The sequence below is a fragment of the Labeo rohita genome, chromosome 2 (genome assembly GCF_022985175.1).
Source record: "Labeo rohita strain BAU-BD-2019 chromosome 2, IGBB_LRoh.1.0, whole genome shotgun sequence".
Taxonomy (NCBI): domain Eukaryota; kingdom Metazoa; phylum Chordata; class Actinopteri; order Cypriniformes; family Cyprinidae; genus Labeo; species Labeo rohita.
This window is the reverse complement of record NC_066870.1, coordinates 37,858,222-37,875,572: the sequence shown is the minus strand read 5'-3', so window position 1 is coordinate 37,875,572 and position 17,351 is coordinate 37,858,222. Positions and strand designations below refer to the sequence as shown.

The 17,351-nt window shown below is 31.1% G+C and overlaps 1 protein-coding gene across 1 annotated transcript in view; it reads left to right on the top strand.

Moving 5' to 3' along the window:
* The window catches only part of ncana (neurocan a), a 98,739-nt gene that overhangs the window by 28,743 nt on the left and 52,645 nt on the right, over positions 1 to 17,351 (top strand). The window contains exons 2-3 of the mRNA XM_051138557.1: positions 896 to 963; positions 15,784 to 16,158. Coding sequence (XP_050994514.1) covers positions 897 to 963; positions 15,784 to 16,158 — 442 coding nt within the window. The 5' untranslated portion in view covers position 896. The remainder of the gene's footprint in view (positions 1 to 895; positions 964 to 15,783; positions 16,159 to 17,351) is intronic.

Below are 17,351 nucleotides of genomic sequence, written 5' to 3'. Positions count from 1 at the left end.
CCAGACATTTCCTGTTTGAGCAGGATTAGAGACGGCGTGAAGGATACTGAAAGACAGACCACCCACAGAGAGAGACGTACAGCGAGGGGAAGTTCAGTAAAACAAAGGGAGGGGGCTGATTGCTATTCTGAGTGTTGTTGTTGGTGTGTCTGACGGGTGGCTAGTGCTGGATTACAAAAAACCTTCCTTACCAGCGTCCCGCCACTGCATTAATATTCATATTCTCCTTCATCTCCTTTATAAGGACACACAGTCTGCCTAATAAACCTCTGCCATTTTCCATCTGCATGCTGTTTTTTTTGTGTGTGTACTTTTTTTTTTTAGTATTAGTGCACTTGAATTTATTATGCATGTGCGTGCAGAAAAGGTCAGGGTGTGTCGGCACATTTAAAAAAAAATTTTCCAACTCTGTTTTAGCATTTTCATTTTCTGGATTCCCTGTTTGTTTCTCCCTATTTTAATTTTTAGGCTCTGTTTTTAATGCTTAAATTCAGTTTAATTAATCTAATCAAAAAGCATGTGTAATCAATTGAAATCATGAAACTGATACAATGTAACAGCAATTTTTTACAAGTTTAACAAAAATTACATTTTTAGGGCTCTAAGAAATGCATTTTATTATTTTTTTCTCAAACTGTTTAATTTTTACCAAAAACTGTGTTTTGCATTTTAGTTTTTCTGGATTTCTTTTTAATGGCTTATTTAAATGCTATCAGCCAATAGCATGTCTCTTTTATTTAATTATTAAAAAATGGGAGTACATCCCAATACTGCACTGACTCAAAAGTGTTAAGTACATACTTAATATAGCTATTTGAATTGAGACACAGCCAGTATTGTTTTAACTATGCATCTCATTGTTTTCTCCTTTGTGTTTTCTGTGCTCTCTACACAGGATGTTGTGTGTCGGCGCTGCTGGGCTGCAGGTTTTTGCGGTTCTGCTCGTTTTTTCAGCACAATGTGGTGAGTTCTGGTTCACTCATTCTCTCTTAACAACATTTAAACCAAAACAGGACCTCATGCATACGGGGCCGCTCACTCAGGTCAAGTTCTTGCATTCAATAACAGCTGGAAAGAGCAACATGACATAGTGCTTTAAAAACACCTCTTATCTCAGCATATTGTGAAGCTGAAGGCTACCATATCAGTGGTTTTCAACCTTTTTGACTCAAAGGCCCACTGTTGTTGTGATTTTGCTGGTACTTCTGCTGTAATTATGACAGACCCATTGTTGAGAATGTCTAGACGTTCGGTTGCAGTCAATGAAAACTGTTTACATTTTAGTCACATCTAAGTCCTGTTTAGTCGCGCTGCATGATAATGATCAAGCTCAAAATTAAAGTCACAATTATCAGTCATTTCAGAACTTTCATGTTAGCACAAATCAACAGAATGTCAACTCAGATGCCTTGTTTATTTGATCTCATCTAGTTTTCAGTATTATATTTTTCTTTTCCTTTTTTAAATGATAAATTAACACCCTAGTTAAACAAGAAGATTTTTTCAAAAGCTAGAACAGGTAAAGTTCTTCAAATTAATCCTTAATTTTTATAATATGAATTATGTTCATTTTCATGTCTATGTATATTAAAAAAGGAATTGTAATTTGAAAAAATGTATATTAATAAATACAAATAATATTTATAAATTAATGTGTATATAATAATAATAATATGTATAGAAAAATTATATTTTATATAATTTTATATAATATAATATATATATATATATACACACACTGCTTGTTGATATAGTCACAGTTATTTTTATATTACGTAGTTTATATTTTTGTTATGGAAAAAAAGTCATCAACAAACATTTTTAATTATTATTGTTAATTAACTATTGTGACTTGAAATAAAATAAATGTTAACTAAAATAAAATTAAATAAAAGCTTAAAATTTTTCAATTTGTCTTTAATTTTTTTTTCCAAAACATAATTTTTAATTTAGTGTATGTTGAAGTACTACGATAATTACAATTAAAAGTGAAATATAAAAAAAACGAATATATTAAACAGTCATATTAAAAAAAAATCCAAAAATGATTAAACTAAAGTGAAAAATATTTACAAAATTTAAAATATTAATAAAACACTAGAATACTTTAAATGATACTTAAATAATGGTAAATTGTATAGATACAATGACAATTCTGATTAATTTAGATTTAGATTCTCTAATGCTATTATAGTATTTTACACAAATTAAAAAAAAAGTGTTACAAATATCCATGCATCCATTGAATATACAAAAATGCTTGTCATCTTTATTAGTCTTTGTGTTTAATATTTCTGTTTAGCTTATATTTGTTTCAGTTTTAGTTTTAGAAAGTTCTGGCACTGGATAGTCTTAAGAAAGAAGTTAGGAAATTTCTCAGGATTTATTAATTGAGCAAAAATTCTTTAGTGTGATTCTTGGATGATTTTGCTGGTAAAGTCATTAAAAAACAACGTTTTTTCAAAGTTATGCAATTATACATTTTTTAAAGTAAAATTTACAGCAAGGTTTTGCATGAGTTGTTGATGAAATTTGAATTTTTGAATTTTGATGTTTCTACTCAAAACATCATACTTTTGCTTAAATGAATGGTCAAGCAGGAGAGATGTGCATGTTGTTCATGTATGCATCTCACTGGTGTTACTGTTCCACGTGTCAGAAGCAGCAGCGTGTCGACCCGTCTGATGTGCCGTGTAACCGCAGGCTCGCTGTAGATGCTGATTCTCTGGCAGGTTCTTTGTGCTGGTGCTGAATATCTCAGTCAGGCCTGACCGCACGTAACCCGTCCGTCACCTCTGAGAATCCCTCCTACCGCTTAAACACACCAGTTTGTGTGTGAGCGACCGCAGAATGCTTTATAGACCAAATGTTTTCACTGGCAGCTTCAGTCAGCGGCTCTTTCATTAGGCTCTTTAGCGATGGGTGGCCGCTTTGAAGGATGATGGGAAATCACTCCCTCTTGCCAGGACGATTTATGCCCCCTGTACACTCAGACCTGCCCTCTTTAGAACGGATTTCGAGATATACGACAGCCGCAAAGCTGCTGTTCACTAAGAGACTACTGGTTTTATGTAAAATATGGTAACTTAAAGCAATAAACCTGTGACTGACTGACTTCTGTGGAAGAAAAAGATATTTTGAGGAAAAAACAGCCCCGTTGACTTTCCTTGAATGAAGAAAAAACACTTTTATAAAATCTTAGTAACACCTAAGGTCAGATTAGTTAGTATTTGTTAATGCATCGCACTATTTCATTAGAGATAGTACAAACACATGCAGAATTATTGCTGAAATTTAATTTATATTTATGTTACATAATATTTACAAAATTTGAAATGATTAAAAAATTAATGTTTTTTTTTTACTTTATAAAAAAATTAATTTGTAAAATAAGCCATCCAGTTATAAATTCTTGTCATTTTTATATTTATAATTTATACTATACTTATTTATATTTATATTTTTAATTTTAATTTAAGTCTTATAGAATTCTAAGATGTTTGTAGGAATATTATTTAGTACATTTCTTGAAAAAAATGTTCCTATTAGTTCCTATTATTTTTTTTATTTTTTTCTTATTTTTATTTCTTCTTATTATTTTTTATTTTTAACTTACTATTATTTTTCATTTTTATTACTATTATTATTTTCTAAAGAACGTTTAACTTTGATCTAATTTGCAGATTTTGCTGATCAACAAAGTTATGTAATACTAAAATTTAAAGCAAGGTTTTGTATGAGTTACTGAATTTTGAATTCAGCAAAAAGAACCCCATAAATTCATTAAACATCTTGCTTCTAGATGTAAGACTAATAGAAGGTTATTCTAACATTCTAAGATTACAGAAATTCAAATTCATTTTAAGTTTTGTCTTAAAGGAGAAGTCCACCTCCAGAACAACAATTTACAAATAATGTATTCACCCCCTTGTCATCCAAGATGTTCATGTCTTTCTGTTTTCAGTCGTAAAGAAATTCTGGTTTTTGAAGAAAAACATTTCAGGATTTTTCTCCATATAATGGACTTCATTGGTGCCCTGATATTGAACTTCTAAAATGTAGTTTAAATGCAGCTTCAAAGGCTCTAAACGATCCCAGCCGAGGAAGAAGGGTCTTATCTAGTGCAATGATCTGCCATTTTTTTAGAAAAATAAAAATTTGTATACTTTTTAAGCACAAAACCTCACGTAGCACAGGCTCTGGGATGCGTGTTCTTGAACGATTCTTTCATTTTGAACGAATCTTTAATGTGACTCGGGAAGAACGAGTCGTCTCAGGGAGTGATTCGTTCAGTCGCGCATGCGCAACATCCTATTAGGTTCTGTACAGGAATTAGTTCACCTGTTTCAAGTGGTTCGTTCATCTTATGGGGCTGTCACGTGATGAACGAACGACTCAAACCCAAAAACTTGTCAGATAAGAGGTAAGGTGAGCTAATCATAGACTAAAGACCCAGGTAAACAATGAATGAATCTTTTCTGTTTCTTATAGCATTATAGTTTTGTCTTGTTTGTAGTGTGATCAACGTTTGTGTAAGCAGTAGATGTGTTAGGGAAGTAACACGTAACATTTTAATTATATTTTGCTAAAATGAACCAAATGACTCGGATAAAAGAGATTTGTTCATTTTGCTGAACGAGACTCAAAGGTCCGAGTCGGTAAAATGATCCAAACTTCCCATCACTACTACGAATCACGTCTAAGTTCATCATCTGTGTAGAGTATGGCGAAAAACTCCATCTCATTTTCTCCTACAACTTCAGAATCGTCCATCGTTGTCGTAGCTTTTTATATGTAAACAGCGTTTTGACTTACTTGCACTTTCTTAGTGCGCGTTCGCTTTGTAAACACTGGGTCTGTGGTTCCGCGTGACCTTTCGACGTGATTCAATAGTATGTAGCGTCATTACCGAGTATCCCAGAGCCTGTGCTACACCAGCTTTGTGCTTAAAAAGTATAAAAAATTTATTTTCCAAAAACAATGACCGATCGTTTCGCTAGATAAGACCCTTCTTCCTCGGCTGGGATCGTTTAGAGCCTTTGAAGCTGCATTTAAACTGCATTTTGGAAGTTCAAAATCGGGGCACCAATGAAGTCCATCATATGGAGAAAAATCCTGAAATGTTTTCCTCAAAAACCAGAATTTCTTTATGACTGAAGACAGAAAGACATGAACATCTTGGATGACAAGGCGGTGAATAAATTATTTGTGAATTGTTGTTCTGGAAGTGGAAAAAAATCTTAAAACAGATAAGAACATTCTTAAACGTTTGGGGAAAACAAAATATTTATAGCATTTACAGTTAAGGAATTGTATTTAATAACTTGATAGTGACCTCAGATCTTCCTGTATGACATTATAGATTGCTGTTTTTATATCAAAATAATTTTGTTAATCGCTGCTTTTTACTTTTGTATTGTTATTCTGTTTTTATGAGCCGTGTCTAGAGAGTAGAATATCAGAGAGATTTGGAGTTCGGCCCTGGAAAGCGCCCACAGCTCTCAGCATCACAGCACAGACAGACGGCACTCATATTCTCCTCAGAAAATGGACAAATCTAGTTTCCAAGTAGCCGAGACTGTTGAAGAACAGAGGATTGATTATACACACACACACACACACACACATGCACACACTGTGGCGTACCCGCATCAGTCTGATTGGAAAAGAAATTCAGATTGCCATGAAAGTGTGTATGAGAAATGAAAGAGTACAGGGGGAAATTAATTCTTTCCTTCCTTTGCAATGAAGTGCTACTTCTGTGCACAAAAACACTGTTTTTTACCATTGTTTTTCCTTACACACACACACACTAGCTCTAATCCTGCCTCGCTGTCTGCTCCCTACATAGGCAGATTACTTGTAAGAAAGCATCCTGACAGTAAAGGAAAATAAGTGAGTGATTTGGAAGCAGCTCTGGCTGCCACACAAATAGTGCTCCTTAAAGAACAAGTAAATATCGGGTAAAATTGTCTAGTGTTTTTTACATCAGCATTTCTTGATTCATCCTGCATCATTTGCATTCAGGACAGTGTTATTTTAGTATTATTTATATACAGTTACAGTATTTATACATATTTTGAAATACCTTTTATTTTTTCAGTTATTTAAATTTAAGCTTTAGAAATTTAATGTGATTTTATCCTTTTTTATAATTTTTTAAATAAAATATTTAGCTTTAATTTAGGTTTATTTCCAGTTTAGTTTTATTAATTTTAGTACTTCAACTTAAACTTAACATATTATTTTATTTAGTTGCCAAGCCAACATTTTTTTTGTCTTTTTTATGTGCTATTTTTTTTTTTTTATGAAAATATACCTTTTATTTTTTCAGTTATTTAAATGTAAGTTTTAGAAATTGTATGTGCTTTTATTATTTTTAAAATAAAATATTTAGCTTTAATGTATGTTTATTTCTACTTTAGTTTTAGTATTTTTAGTACTTGAACTTAAACTTAAAATTTAATTTAGCTGCCAAGGCAACATGTCTTGTCTTTTTATGTGCTTTGTCCTTTTTATTTTTTATAAAAATATTTTATTTATTTTAGTATTATTTATGTACAGTTTTTATTTTTAATTGATATTTATTTCCATTTTAGGTTTATTAATTTTTGTTACAACAATACAGTTGTAGTATTTATAAATATTTTGAAATACCTTTTTATTTTAGTTAAGTTGTAGGAATTGTATGTGTTTTTATCCTTTTTATTAGTTTAAAAAAATATATATTTAGCTTTAATTTATATTTATTTCCATTTTAGTTTTATTCATTTTAGTATTTTAACTTAAACCTAAAATTGTATTTTATTTATTTGCCATGGAAACATTTTTTTTGTCTTTTTATGTGCTTTTGTCCTTTTGAAAATGAAGTCTAGTATTATTTATATACAGTAATAGTATTTATGAATATTTTGAAATATCTTTTTTTAGTTATTTAAATTTAATTTGAGTGTTAAGAATATTATGTGCTTTTATTATTTTTTTATTAGTTTTTTTTTTAATTAAAAAAATATTCAATTTTCCAAAACTCCATTTTAGTTTAAGTAATTGTAGTACTTCAACTTTTTTGCCAAGGCAACATTTTTGTCATTTTTTTATATGCTTTTGTATTTTTTTAATTAAAATGTTTTTATTTAACTTGACTTTACACTGATTTCAGTTTTAGTCATTTTAGTAACATAAACTGTTATTTTATTTTCAGTTTACAGCCAAGGCAGTATTTCTAAGTTTTAGTCAATTTATATGCTTTTGTCATTAGTTTTATATATACAAAAAATATTTTTATTTAGCTTTCATTTACTTCAACTTTAGTAGCTTCAAATTATTTTATTTTATTTAATTGCCAAGGCTTCTAAGTTTTAGTAATTTTGTTATGTGTTTTTGTCCTTTTTAGTTTTTTTATTATATAAAAAATAGCTTTTATTTAGATTTATTTCAGTTTTTGTTTCAGTAATTTTTGTACGTCAATGTAAGCAACATTTCTAAGTTTTAGTCAGTTTGTGTTTTATGAACATATTTTTATTTAGCTTTAATTTATATTCATTTCAGTTTTAGTTTTAGTAATTTTAGTCTTTTTATTTTATTTAGTTACCAAAAATTAGATTTTTTTTCCATGTAATATTTGTTTTATTTCAATTAATGCAAATTATGCAGTTTTTATTTTACTTTTAGTTAACAGTAGCAAGACCGATTCTGGCATTTCTGCCATAACATGCTGTTTTGGCCCTAACGAGGCGTCTTACTAGGCGACATGCCGCTGCTGGCTGTCTTTTGGATCAGCGTTGGTCCTGTGACTCTTTAAACTGCTGTCTCTATGGGCAGCTCCCGAGCTTTCAGCAGATCAGCAGTGCTTTGTGTTGTTGGAGCTGAATGTTTGGACGGCTGGCGACTGGAATCAGATTTAGCGTATCGAGCCGAGCAGCAAACCCCCGTCCTCCCGTCGCTCCTGGTTACTGAGCAGCGGTTGCCATGGTTATGATGGTGCGGCTGAGAGGTGTAAACTACTGCAGGTGCTGCTGCTGCTGTGTTTATGTGTGTGTGTGAAGCTGGAAAGGTTATTCACTTAATACATTCATCTGTAACCCCCCTCTGGGAGTCTATTGGGAATGTGTGTGTGTGTGTGTGTGAGAGAGAGAGAGAGAGAGAGTATTACCCACTGTGTCCGATGGCATCTTATTTATGAAAGCCACTGGTGGGATTGATTTTGTGACATGTGTAAATGTGCTATTCTAATGTTTGCTATATGGTAACAACATGAACAGTTATATTTAATCCTAAAATTAAGATTAAAATTAAAATTAACGCTAAAATTTAAATATATATATTTATTATATTAATATATATATTTAGCTTTTTATTTTTCTACTTTAACTTAGTTAAATGTTGCCATAGCAACTAAATAAATCAATTAAGTCATTTTTATGTTTTTTATTTATTTTTTGATTAAAAAGTTTTTATTTTGCTTGACTTTATACTGATTTCAATCATTTTAGTACTTAAACATAACCTTATTTTATTTTCAGTTAGTTGCCAAGGCAATATTCTAAGTTTTAGTCAATTTATATGCTTTTGTCATTAGTTTTATATATAAAAAATATTTTTATTTAGCTTTCATTTACTTTTACTTTTCATTTACTACTCTAAGTTTTATTAATTTTATGTGTTTTTGTCCTTTTTAGTAGTTTTTTTTTCTACATATATATATAAAAAATAGCTTTTATTTATATTTATTTCAATTTTTGTACTTCAATGTAATTTTTTTTATTAAGTTGCCAAAGCAACATTTCTAAGTTTTAGTCATTTTCACGAGTTTTCGTCCTTTTGTCCTATTTAGTTTTCATTGAAAGCCACCAAATTAAGGGTAAAATTTAAATTAGTATTAAAAATTAAAATAAATGCATAAATAAATGCATTAAAATAAATAAAATATATGCAATATATTTTCATTTTTATTTGGATGCAATTATTATAAAATGATTATAATAAATTATAATGAGTTATTAAACAATTAAAATAAAATGTAAATAATATTTTTATCATTTTTTTTACTAATGCATTCAAGTAAATATAGTTTTTTACACAAATACAGTATTTAGAATCAACATGCAGGAAATTGGCTTCATTTTCTTTATGCAAAATATGATTTCTTTTAATTTAGTGGTAAGTTTGCGTTTTGGTGAAATTCGGCCTTACATGTTTGAGTTACATCTCATTAGGAAGGAAAATGACTTGGTTTTTGTGCAAAGACAAGCCCGTGGGGGGTGAATGGAGACTATCTAAATGCAGATTTGAGCTTTCAACACTTATATCATTATTCAGATGCTGGGATATACACTCATCCCCAAATCCATATGGAATGAAGGAGCTGCAATTGATTTTCTATGCATTTCCCGTTACAGATAGTTCAGGTGGCAGCGGAGAGCGTGGATTTGGGAGATTAGATTGCCTGTTCATCTTCCCTTTTACTTAAAGTAATATTCCAGGTTATATATATTTGCATATCTGTGGACGGCATCTGTGTGCGAAAGCCATGGGAAATGTGTTTACAGTAACACACTTCCAACGCAAGCCTAGCAGGCAGTTCATCGCAAATAAATCTTTAAGATTCACAACTATCGCAGTGTTTTGATAGCATAACCACAACTGAGAGACTGCTGTGATCAAATCTGTCAGATTCTAAAAAATAAGTCACTGAAGCTGCATTTATTTAATTAAAAATACAATAAAATCAGTAATATTATGAAATATTATTACAATTTCAAATAGCTGTTTTCCATGTGAATATATTGTAAAATGTAATTTATTTCTGTGATCAAAGCTGTATTTTCAGCATCATTACTCTAGTCTTTAGTGTCACATGATCCTTCAGAAATCATTTTAGTTTGCTACTCAACAAACATTTCTGGTTATTATCAGTGCTGAAAACAGTTGCTGCATAATATTTTTGTCGAAAACCGTCAAACATTTTATTTTTCAGGATTTACAGATGAATAGAAAGTTCAAAAGAACAGCATTTATTTGAAATATAAATCTTTTGTAACACTATAAATCAGTTCACTCAGATGAATGATAACGTTGCCGTCTTTAACTTTGTTGTTTTGCAGTTTTGTCTTTATCTGCTTCTTCCATATGCTCTTTTTATATTGACTATCACTCAAGAAGACTAAAACAAGAAGTATACTTTCTCAAATATTTATTATAATATATACTGATATATTATATGTTATGAGATTGAATGCTTTCAAATGATTTCCTATTGAACTGTCACCAACAGAACTGCAGTGCTCAATCTATTTCAATATAGTGAATTAAGCTACAAACTAATAAATCAATTAAAACCATTGCGTCACAAAATGATTCAGTGTTCCGAAGCGCTCCAATTGAATCGCGTATCATTTGATTTAGGGACCTCGGAGCGGGTTCGCAAATCATTTGATTCAGATCAGAACTTCAGGGGATTGCGAATCATTTGGTTTAGATCGAAACTGCGGAGTGCGGGTCGCGAATCGTTTAAATCGGAACTTCGGAGCAAGGATTGCGAATCATTTGATTTAGATCCAAACTTCGAAGCACGATCGCGAATCATTTGATTATGATCCGAGCTTTGGATCGACAATCACAAAACATTTGAATCAGGACTTTGGAGCACGAATCGCGAATCTTTTGAATCGAGATTTCAGAACATTTGATTACGATCCGAACTTCGGAGCGCAATTCGCGAATCATTTAAACCGGTACTTCGGTTTGGGGATCGCGAATCATTTGAATCGAGACTTCAGAGCACGGATCGCGAATCATTTGATTAAGCTTTGGATCGAGAATCACGAAACATTTGAATCGAGACTTTGGAGCGCGAATCGCAAATCTTTTAAATAAACACTTCAGAACTTGGATCGCGAGTTATTTGACCACGATCCGAACTTCGGAGCGCGATTCGCGAATCATTTAAATCGGGACTTTGGAGCGCGACTCTTTTGAATTGAGACTTCAGAACTTGGATCGCGAGTCATTTGATTACGATCCGAACTTCGGAGCACGATTCACGAATCATTTAAATCAGGACTTCGGAGCGAGGATCGCAAATCATTTGGATCGAAACTTCAGAGCACGGATCGCGAATCATTTAATTAAGATCCAAGCTTTGGGTCGAGAATCGCGCAACATTTGAATCGGGACATTTGAATTTTCATAAGGGATGTGTTGCCAGGTTAACACAAAAAAGTAATAAATTTACACCTTAAGAGGACAAATAGAGATGAAGTTTTGACTGCTTTAGGATGAACAAAGCTTTGGATAGGGTCCATGTATTTGTCTAGATCAACTTTAAATAACGAAAAAAAAGGTTTAGAGCCAGGTTTTTGTTTACGTATGTGAAATTTAGCTAGCAAGAAACAAATTAAGTTGTATTTTCCTATATTCTCTTTTGAGTAGTCAAACAATACAAAGAAAACATCTTTAAAATAGAAAGGAAAGTCAGTTACAAAATGAGATTGGATAAATATAAAAAAAAGAATAGTAATAAAATAAATAAATAAAAAAAATCAGACCAAATTATCTCAATGTGGGTACAAAACAAGTGAATGAATCTTCCTCAGAAGAGACAAAAACTCAACAACTCACTTCAGTGTCTGACAATATTATAATTATGTCCATGTTTGATCTCTTCATATTTATGGAAAGATGATTATGATTTTCAAGGGACATGTTTAACATCTTTCCTGTGACTACTACACTGTCCCTAGCAATAATTCTGATCAAACAATTAAAAGTCTGTTATGTCCACCAATGCCAAAATCAAACCTACACCCTTGTTACGTCTTTACTGTCACTTTTGATCAATTTAATGCATACAGGCTCAATAAAAATATTAATTCCTTACTGATGCCATGATAGTGTACATTTTTAACTTGTAGTTCTACTTTGCATCTTTAACCAAAATACAAGCTTCACATTTTAAATCATCTTTAAAATCAAATCACTGTATTACTGTAAACAGTTTCAGTGTTTTTACATGCTGGGGAGTGAAAGAGGTTGAAATAATTGTCTGTGACTGAAAACATGCCAACTGCTGTCTGTACTTGAGTTATAAATAACCTGGAGTGTAACACAAAAAGTGTTGTTTTTCCATGAATTGACTGAATGATGGTGTTGCATGTTCAGATTTACAGTGGATCTGTCTCTTCTCTTGGGTTTAGATTTTGGAGTTTTGCAGGACTTTTACATTTTGCATTAAAGGAGAAGTCCACTTCCAGAACAACAATTCACAAATAATTTACTCACACCGTTGTCATCCAAGATGTTCATGTCTTTCTCTCTTCAGCTGTAAAGAATTTATGGTTTTTGAGGAAAGCATTTCAGCATTTTTCTCCATATAATGGACTTCACTGGTGCCCCGATTTTGAACTTCCAAAATGTAGTTTAAATGCAGCTTCAAAGGCTCTAAATGATCCCAGCCGAGGAAGAAGGGTCTTATCTAGCGAAACGATCGCTCATTTTTTTCAGAAAATAAAAATGTGTATACTTTTTAAGCACAAAGCTGGTGTAGCACAGGTTCTGTCATGCGCGTTCACGACGCTACGTACTATTGAATCATGTCGAAAGGTCATGCAGAACTACAGACCCAGTGTTTACAAAGTGAATGTGCAAAGACTGAGAAAGTGCAAGTAAGTCAAACACTGTTTACACACAAAAAGGTACAATGTGTCAGACGATTCTGAAGTTGTAGGAGAATCATTTAAATCAGGACTTCGGATCGAGGATCGCAAAACATTTGAATCGGGAGCTTGGAGCGCGAATCGTGAATCTTTTTAATCTAGACTTCAGAGCACGGATCGCAAGTCATTTTGAGTCATGCGCGTTCACGACGCTACGTACTATTGAATCATGTCGAAAGGTTGCGCAGAACCGCAGACCCAGTGTTTACAAAGTGAATGTGCAAAGACTGAGAAAGTGCAAGTAAGTCAAACACTGTTTACAAACAAAAAGGTACAATGTGTCAGACGATTCTGAAGTTGTAGGAGAAAATAAGATGTACCTTTTTAAGCCGGAGTACACAGATGATGAACTTAGACGTGATTCATAGTAGTGATGGGAAGTTCGGATCATTTTACCGACTCAGACCTTTGAGTCTCGTTCAGCAAAATGAACAAATCCTTTTTTGAGTCATTTTGTTAATTTGAGCAAAATCAGCATCATGTGACAGCCCCATAAGATGAACGAATGACTCGAAAAAACCTGAAGACTCGAAACAGGTGAACTAATTCCAGTTCAGAACCTAATAGGATGTTGCGCGATAAATGAATCACTCCCCGAGACGACTCGTTCTTCCTGAGTCACATTAAAGATTCATTCATTATGAACGAATCGTTCAAGAACGACCCGTGGATGAGCATCCGAGAGCCTGTGATAAGCAAGCTTTTGCGCTTTTTTATTTTTTGAAAAAAATGAGCGATTGTTTCGCTAGATAAGTCCCTTCTTCCTCAGCTGGGATCATTTAGAGCCTTTGAAGCTGCATTTAAACTACATTTTGGAAGTTCAAAATCGGGCACCACATCAGTCCATTATATGAAGAAAAATCCTGAAATGTTTTCCTCAAAAACCATAATTCTTTACGACTGAAGACAGAAAGACATGAACATCTTGGATGACAAGGGGGTGAGTAAATTATTTGTGGATTGTTGTTCTGGAAGTGGACTTCTCCTTTAATGCATTTAGCTTACAGCAAAAAAAGCCTGTTTGTACTGTATTTACAGTGCATCAGTGTTTATTCTGATTCATCTGCTGGGATGAAATGAGAGTGAAGCTTCTGACAGATACTTGAAACCCTTCAGAACACACATCAGACTGAGATCCAGTTCATAAGAGCGTCTCAAAATGATGGAGTTCAACTGCTTTCAAAAACTCACCCATTGTTAGAAGCGCAAACTCACTTGAGTGTCAATTTGGGAGTCGAAGCTTCACAGATCATCTTTCTGTTATTCCTCTCACATCTCTGAAGTGTTTGGAGAGTTTCAGCTGATTTAATGAACTGCGCTGAGATCCAGAGCAGACTCTCAGGCTGGAGAACAAATATTATTTATGTGTTTTCTGTGTTTGAGGACATTACAAAGGCCTTTGCTGTAATAATCTGTCGGGTTTTATGAGGAACAGTGAACTGGGCTTTTCCTTTGTTTGGATCACATCTGAAAAAATCGGAATTTCTCTTGATGTGAAATAAAAATTGGCCCTTTTTGTTTCCTTAAATCACACTCTTGTTCTGATTGTGAATGATTCATCAGTGCTCTGAAACTACTTTTCTTTTCAGCCGGTGTCATCTGGACTAAAAAGGTTCTTGGTTAATGTTAACAAGGATAGTCAAATCAGGGTTATCATTATTAACTAATACTAAAATAAAAAAAAAATCTTTACTTGAAATAAAAGAAATGTTAAGAGTATTTTTCATATTTTATTAGAATTATATTTATTTGTATTTTATATTATTCCTATTTTTATTTTAGTTTTGATCATTTTAGAAATGACAATTTTTTTATTTTTATTTAGTTTAACTTAAAGTACTAAAGTAACTAAAATGCTAAAATAAAACAATATTTATATATTTATATTATAATTATATTTATTTGTATTTTATATTTATATTGTATTTAGTAAGATATGACAAAATTTCTTGTTCGTTTAGTTTAACTTGAAGTACTAAAGTAAGTAAAATAATTAATAAAAATAAAAAATGTAATTATATGAAATTAAATAAATATGAATTGAAATAAAATAAACTTTTCATATTTATTTATATTTATTTTAGTTGTAATTTTTATTAAGAACTCATTTAGTAAAATAACTAAAATTAATAATCAACTCTAAAACCACACAAAGTATTTTCATTACTTGAATTAAAACAAACTTTAGCTGAAATAAAATAAAAAAAGTACTTTAAACTTGTTTCATTTAATTTCCCATTTGCTAATTTAGTAAAATAACTCAAATGAATAACCTAATTAATAAACTGTAAACCACAAAAAATATTTTCATTACTTGAAATAAACTAAATGTTAACTTAAAATAAAAAGTACTTCAGACTTATTTTAATTTCCCATTTACTCATTTAGTAAAATAACTCAAATTAATAATTGATAAACTCTAAAACCACAAAAAGTATTTTCAATACTTGAATTAAAATAAACGTTATCTGAAATAAATTTGTAAAAACTTTATATTTATTTTAGTTTTAGTAATTTTGATACTTCAAAATACTTGTTTTATTTGATTTCCCATTTGCTCATTTAGTAAAATAACTCAAATGAATAATTAATAAACTCTGAAGAAACACAAAAAGTAGTTTCATTACTTGAAATAATATAAAAGTTAACTAAAATAAAATAAAAAACTTTGTTCATATTTATTGAAGTTTTAGTTATTTTAGTACTTCAGACTTATTTTATTTTTAATTTTCAAATTTTTCATTTAGTAAAATAAATAAAAAGAATAATTAATAAACTCTAAATCCATAAAAAGCATTTTCATTACTTGAAATAAACATTAACTAAATATAAAAAACTTTAAATTTAAATTTTAAATTTACATTTATTTTAAACTTATTTTTATTTCTCTTTTGCTCATTTTGTAAAATAATTAAACAAATAATTAATAAACATAATATAGACATATAGTATTTAAATAATGAATACTGCTGAACTAGTTTTTGTTCATATTTTAAATCAGATTTTTAACATATTTTTTGATACTGAAACAGGTAATTATTGACTCTAACGTTTCTCTCTGTTCTGTCAGGTGTGAGTCGAGCTGAGACTCCGGTGACGGTCCGGAGAGTGACCCATCCTCCCCTGCGGCGTCCGTTAGCCGACTCTGCCCTCATCCCGTGTGTGTTCACCCTGCCGGCCACCCTCGTCCCGGGACACGGCCCGTACATCCACTGGACCCGCAGCTCCGGAGCACAGGAGAGGACGGTGCTGACGGCGCGGGACGGGGTGGTCAGGGTGCACCAGGCGTACGCGGGTCGGGTCAGTCTGCCTGGATACTCCACCAACCCGCTCAACGCATCACTGGCGCTTTCCCAGCTCCGCTCCAATGATTCCGGGACGTTCCGATGCCACGTCGCCCTGGGAGAAAATTATGAGCAGGATACAGTCAACCTGGAGGTCACAGGTGAGATCCAAACGGGCTGGAAATCATCCGCTAATGAACCGGAGTGATTTAATATTCAATTATTGTACTTTTCCTGGACTGTTTCATACATATTTTATAGCATTAACACACATCTCTGGATAAATGGTGGTTCTTGAAACAGTGTTAAATAAAACTATTATAAATAGTTCTCAGTAATTGAAATGATGTTAAAATTAAAATGAAATATAAAGATTAGGTTAGCAAAGGCTAGCAAATTAGAAATGAACTGAAATAATAGAACTGATATTAAAGATAAATTCTGTATACAAATACATTTAAAATCTTAAAAAACTAATAAAAACAAAAGTGCATAACAAAATAACTACAATATAAATGAAAATATAAAAATAAAAGCTAATTCAAAATATTAATAAATACTAGTATATACATAATACAGAAATAACACTGCTTTTAAAATTGTAAATGAGCTGGAAATTAAGAAATTGAATTACTAATTATTTATAAGCATAAATATAAATATATGTATATGTAATATATATTGTAAATATATAAAAATATAAATATTAATAAATATAATTTAACATAAAGACGTGGTTACTTAATAAATATTTTATAGCATTACACAGATGTTTGTTAGGGCTAATTGAAATAAAGCTGAAATAAACTGAAATATAAATAAATATAAAATATCAATTTTAGATGAAAAGCTTAAACTTTCAGTCAGATATTTCTGTAAAAATTAGAAATGAACTGAAATAAGTTTAAGTACTAAAATTAATAACACTGAAATTAAAAAAATGAAATTGAATCCAAACATTAAATATTTCTAATCAATAACTAAAAATAAACAACTAATAAAAATGTTTAAAGGACATTAAAATCACTAAAACTTTAACTAAAATAAAATTGAAAACTGAAAATATAAACAAATGTAAGTTCAAAATATGAATAAATATTGAATATTGAATATAATTCAGTAAATATTGAATTCATAATTCTTTATGAATAAAACCAAAATCTGTACTTTGTCAAAATTATATTTTTTATAGCATTATATTTTATAGCATTTCACAAATTTAGTTGAATACACGCATTGTTAATTGAAATAAACTAAAATATTAATGTTAGATGAAAAATGTAAAACTTGAAAAAATACAAAATGTTGCACACTAAAATAACTTTGAAATGCTAAAATTGCTAAAAAAAAAACA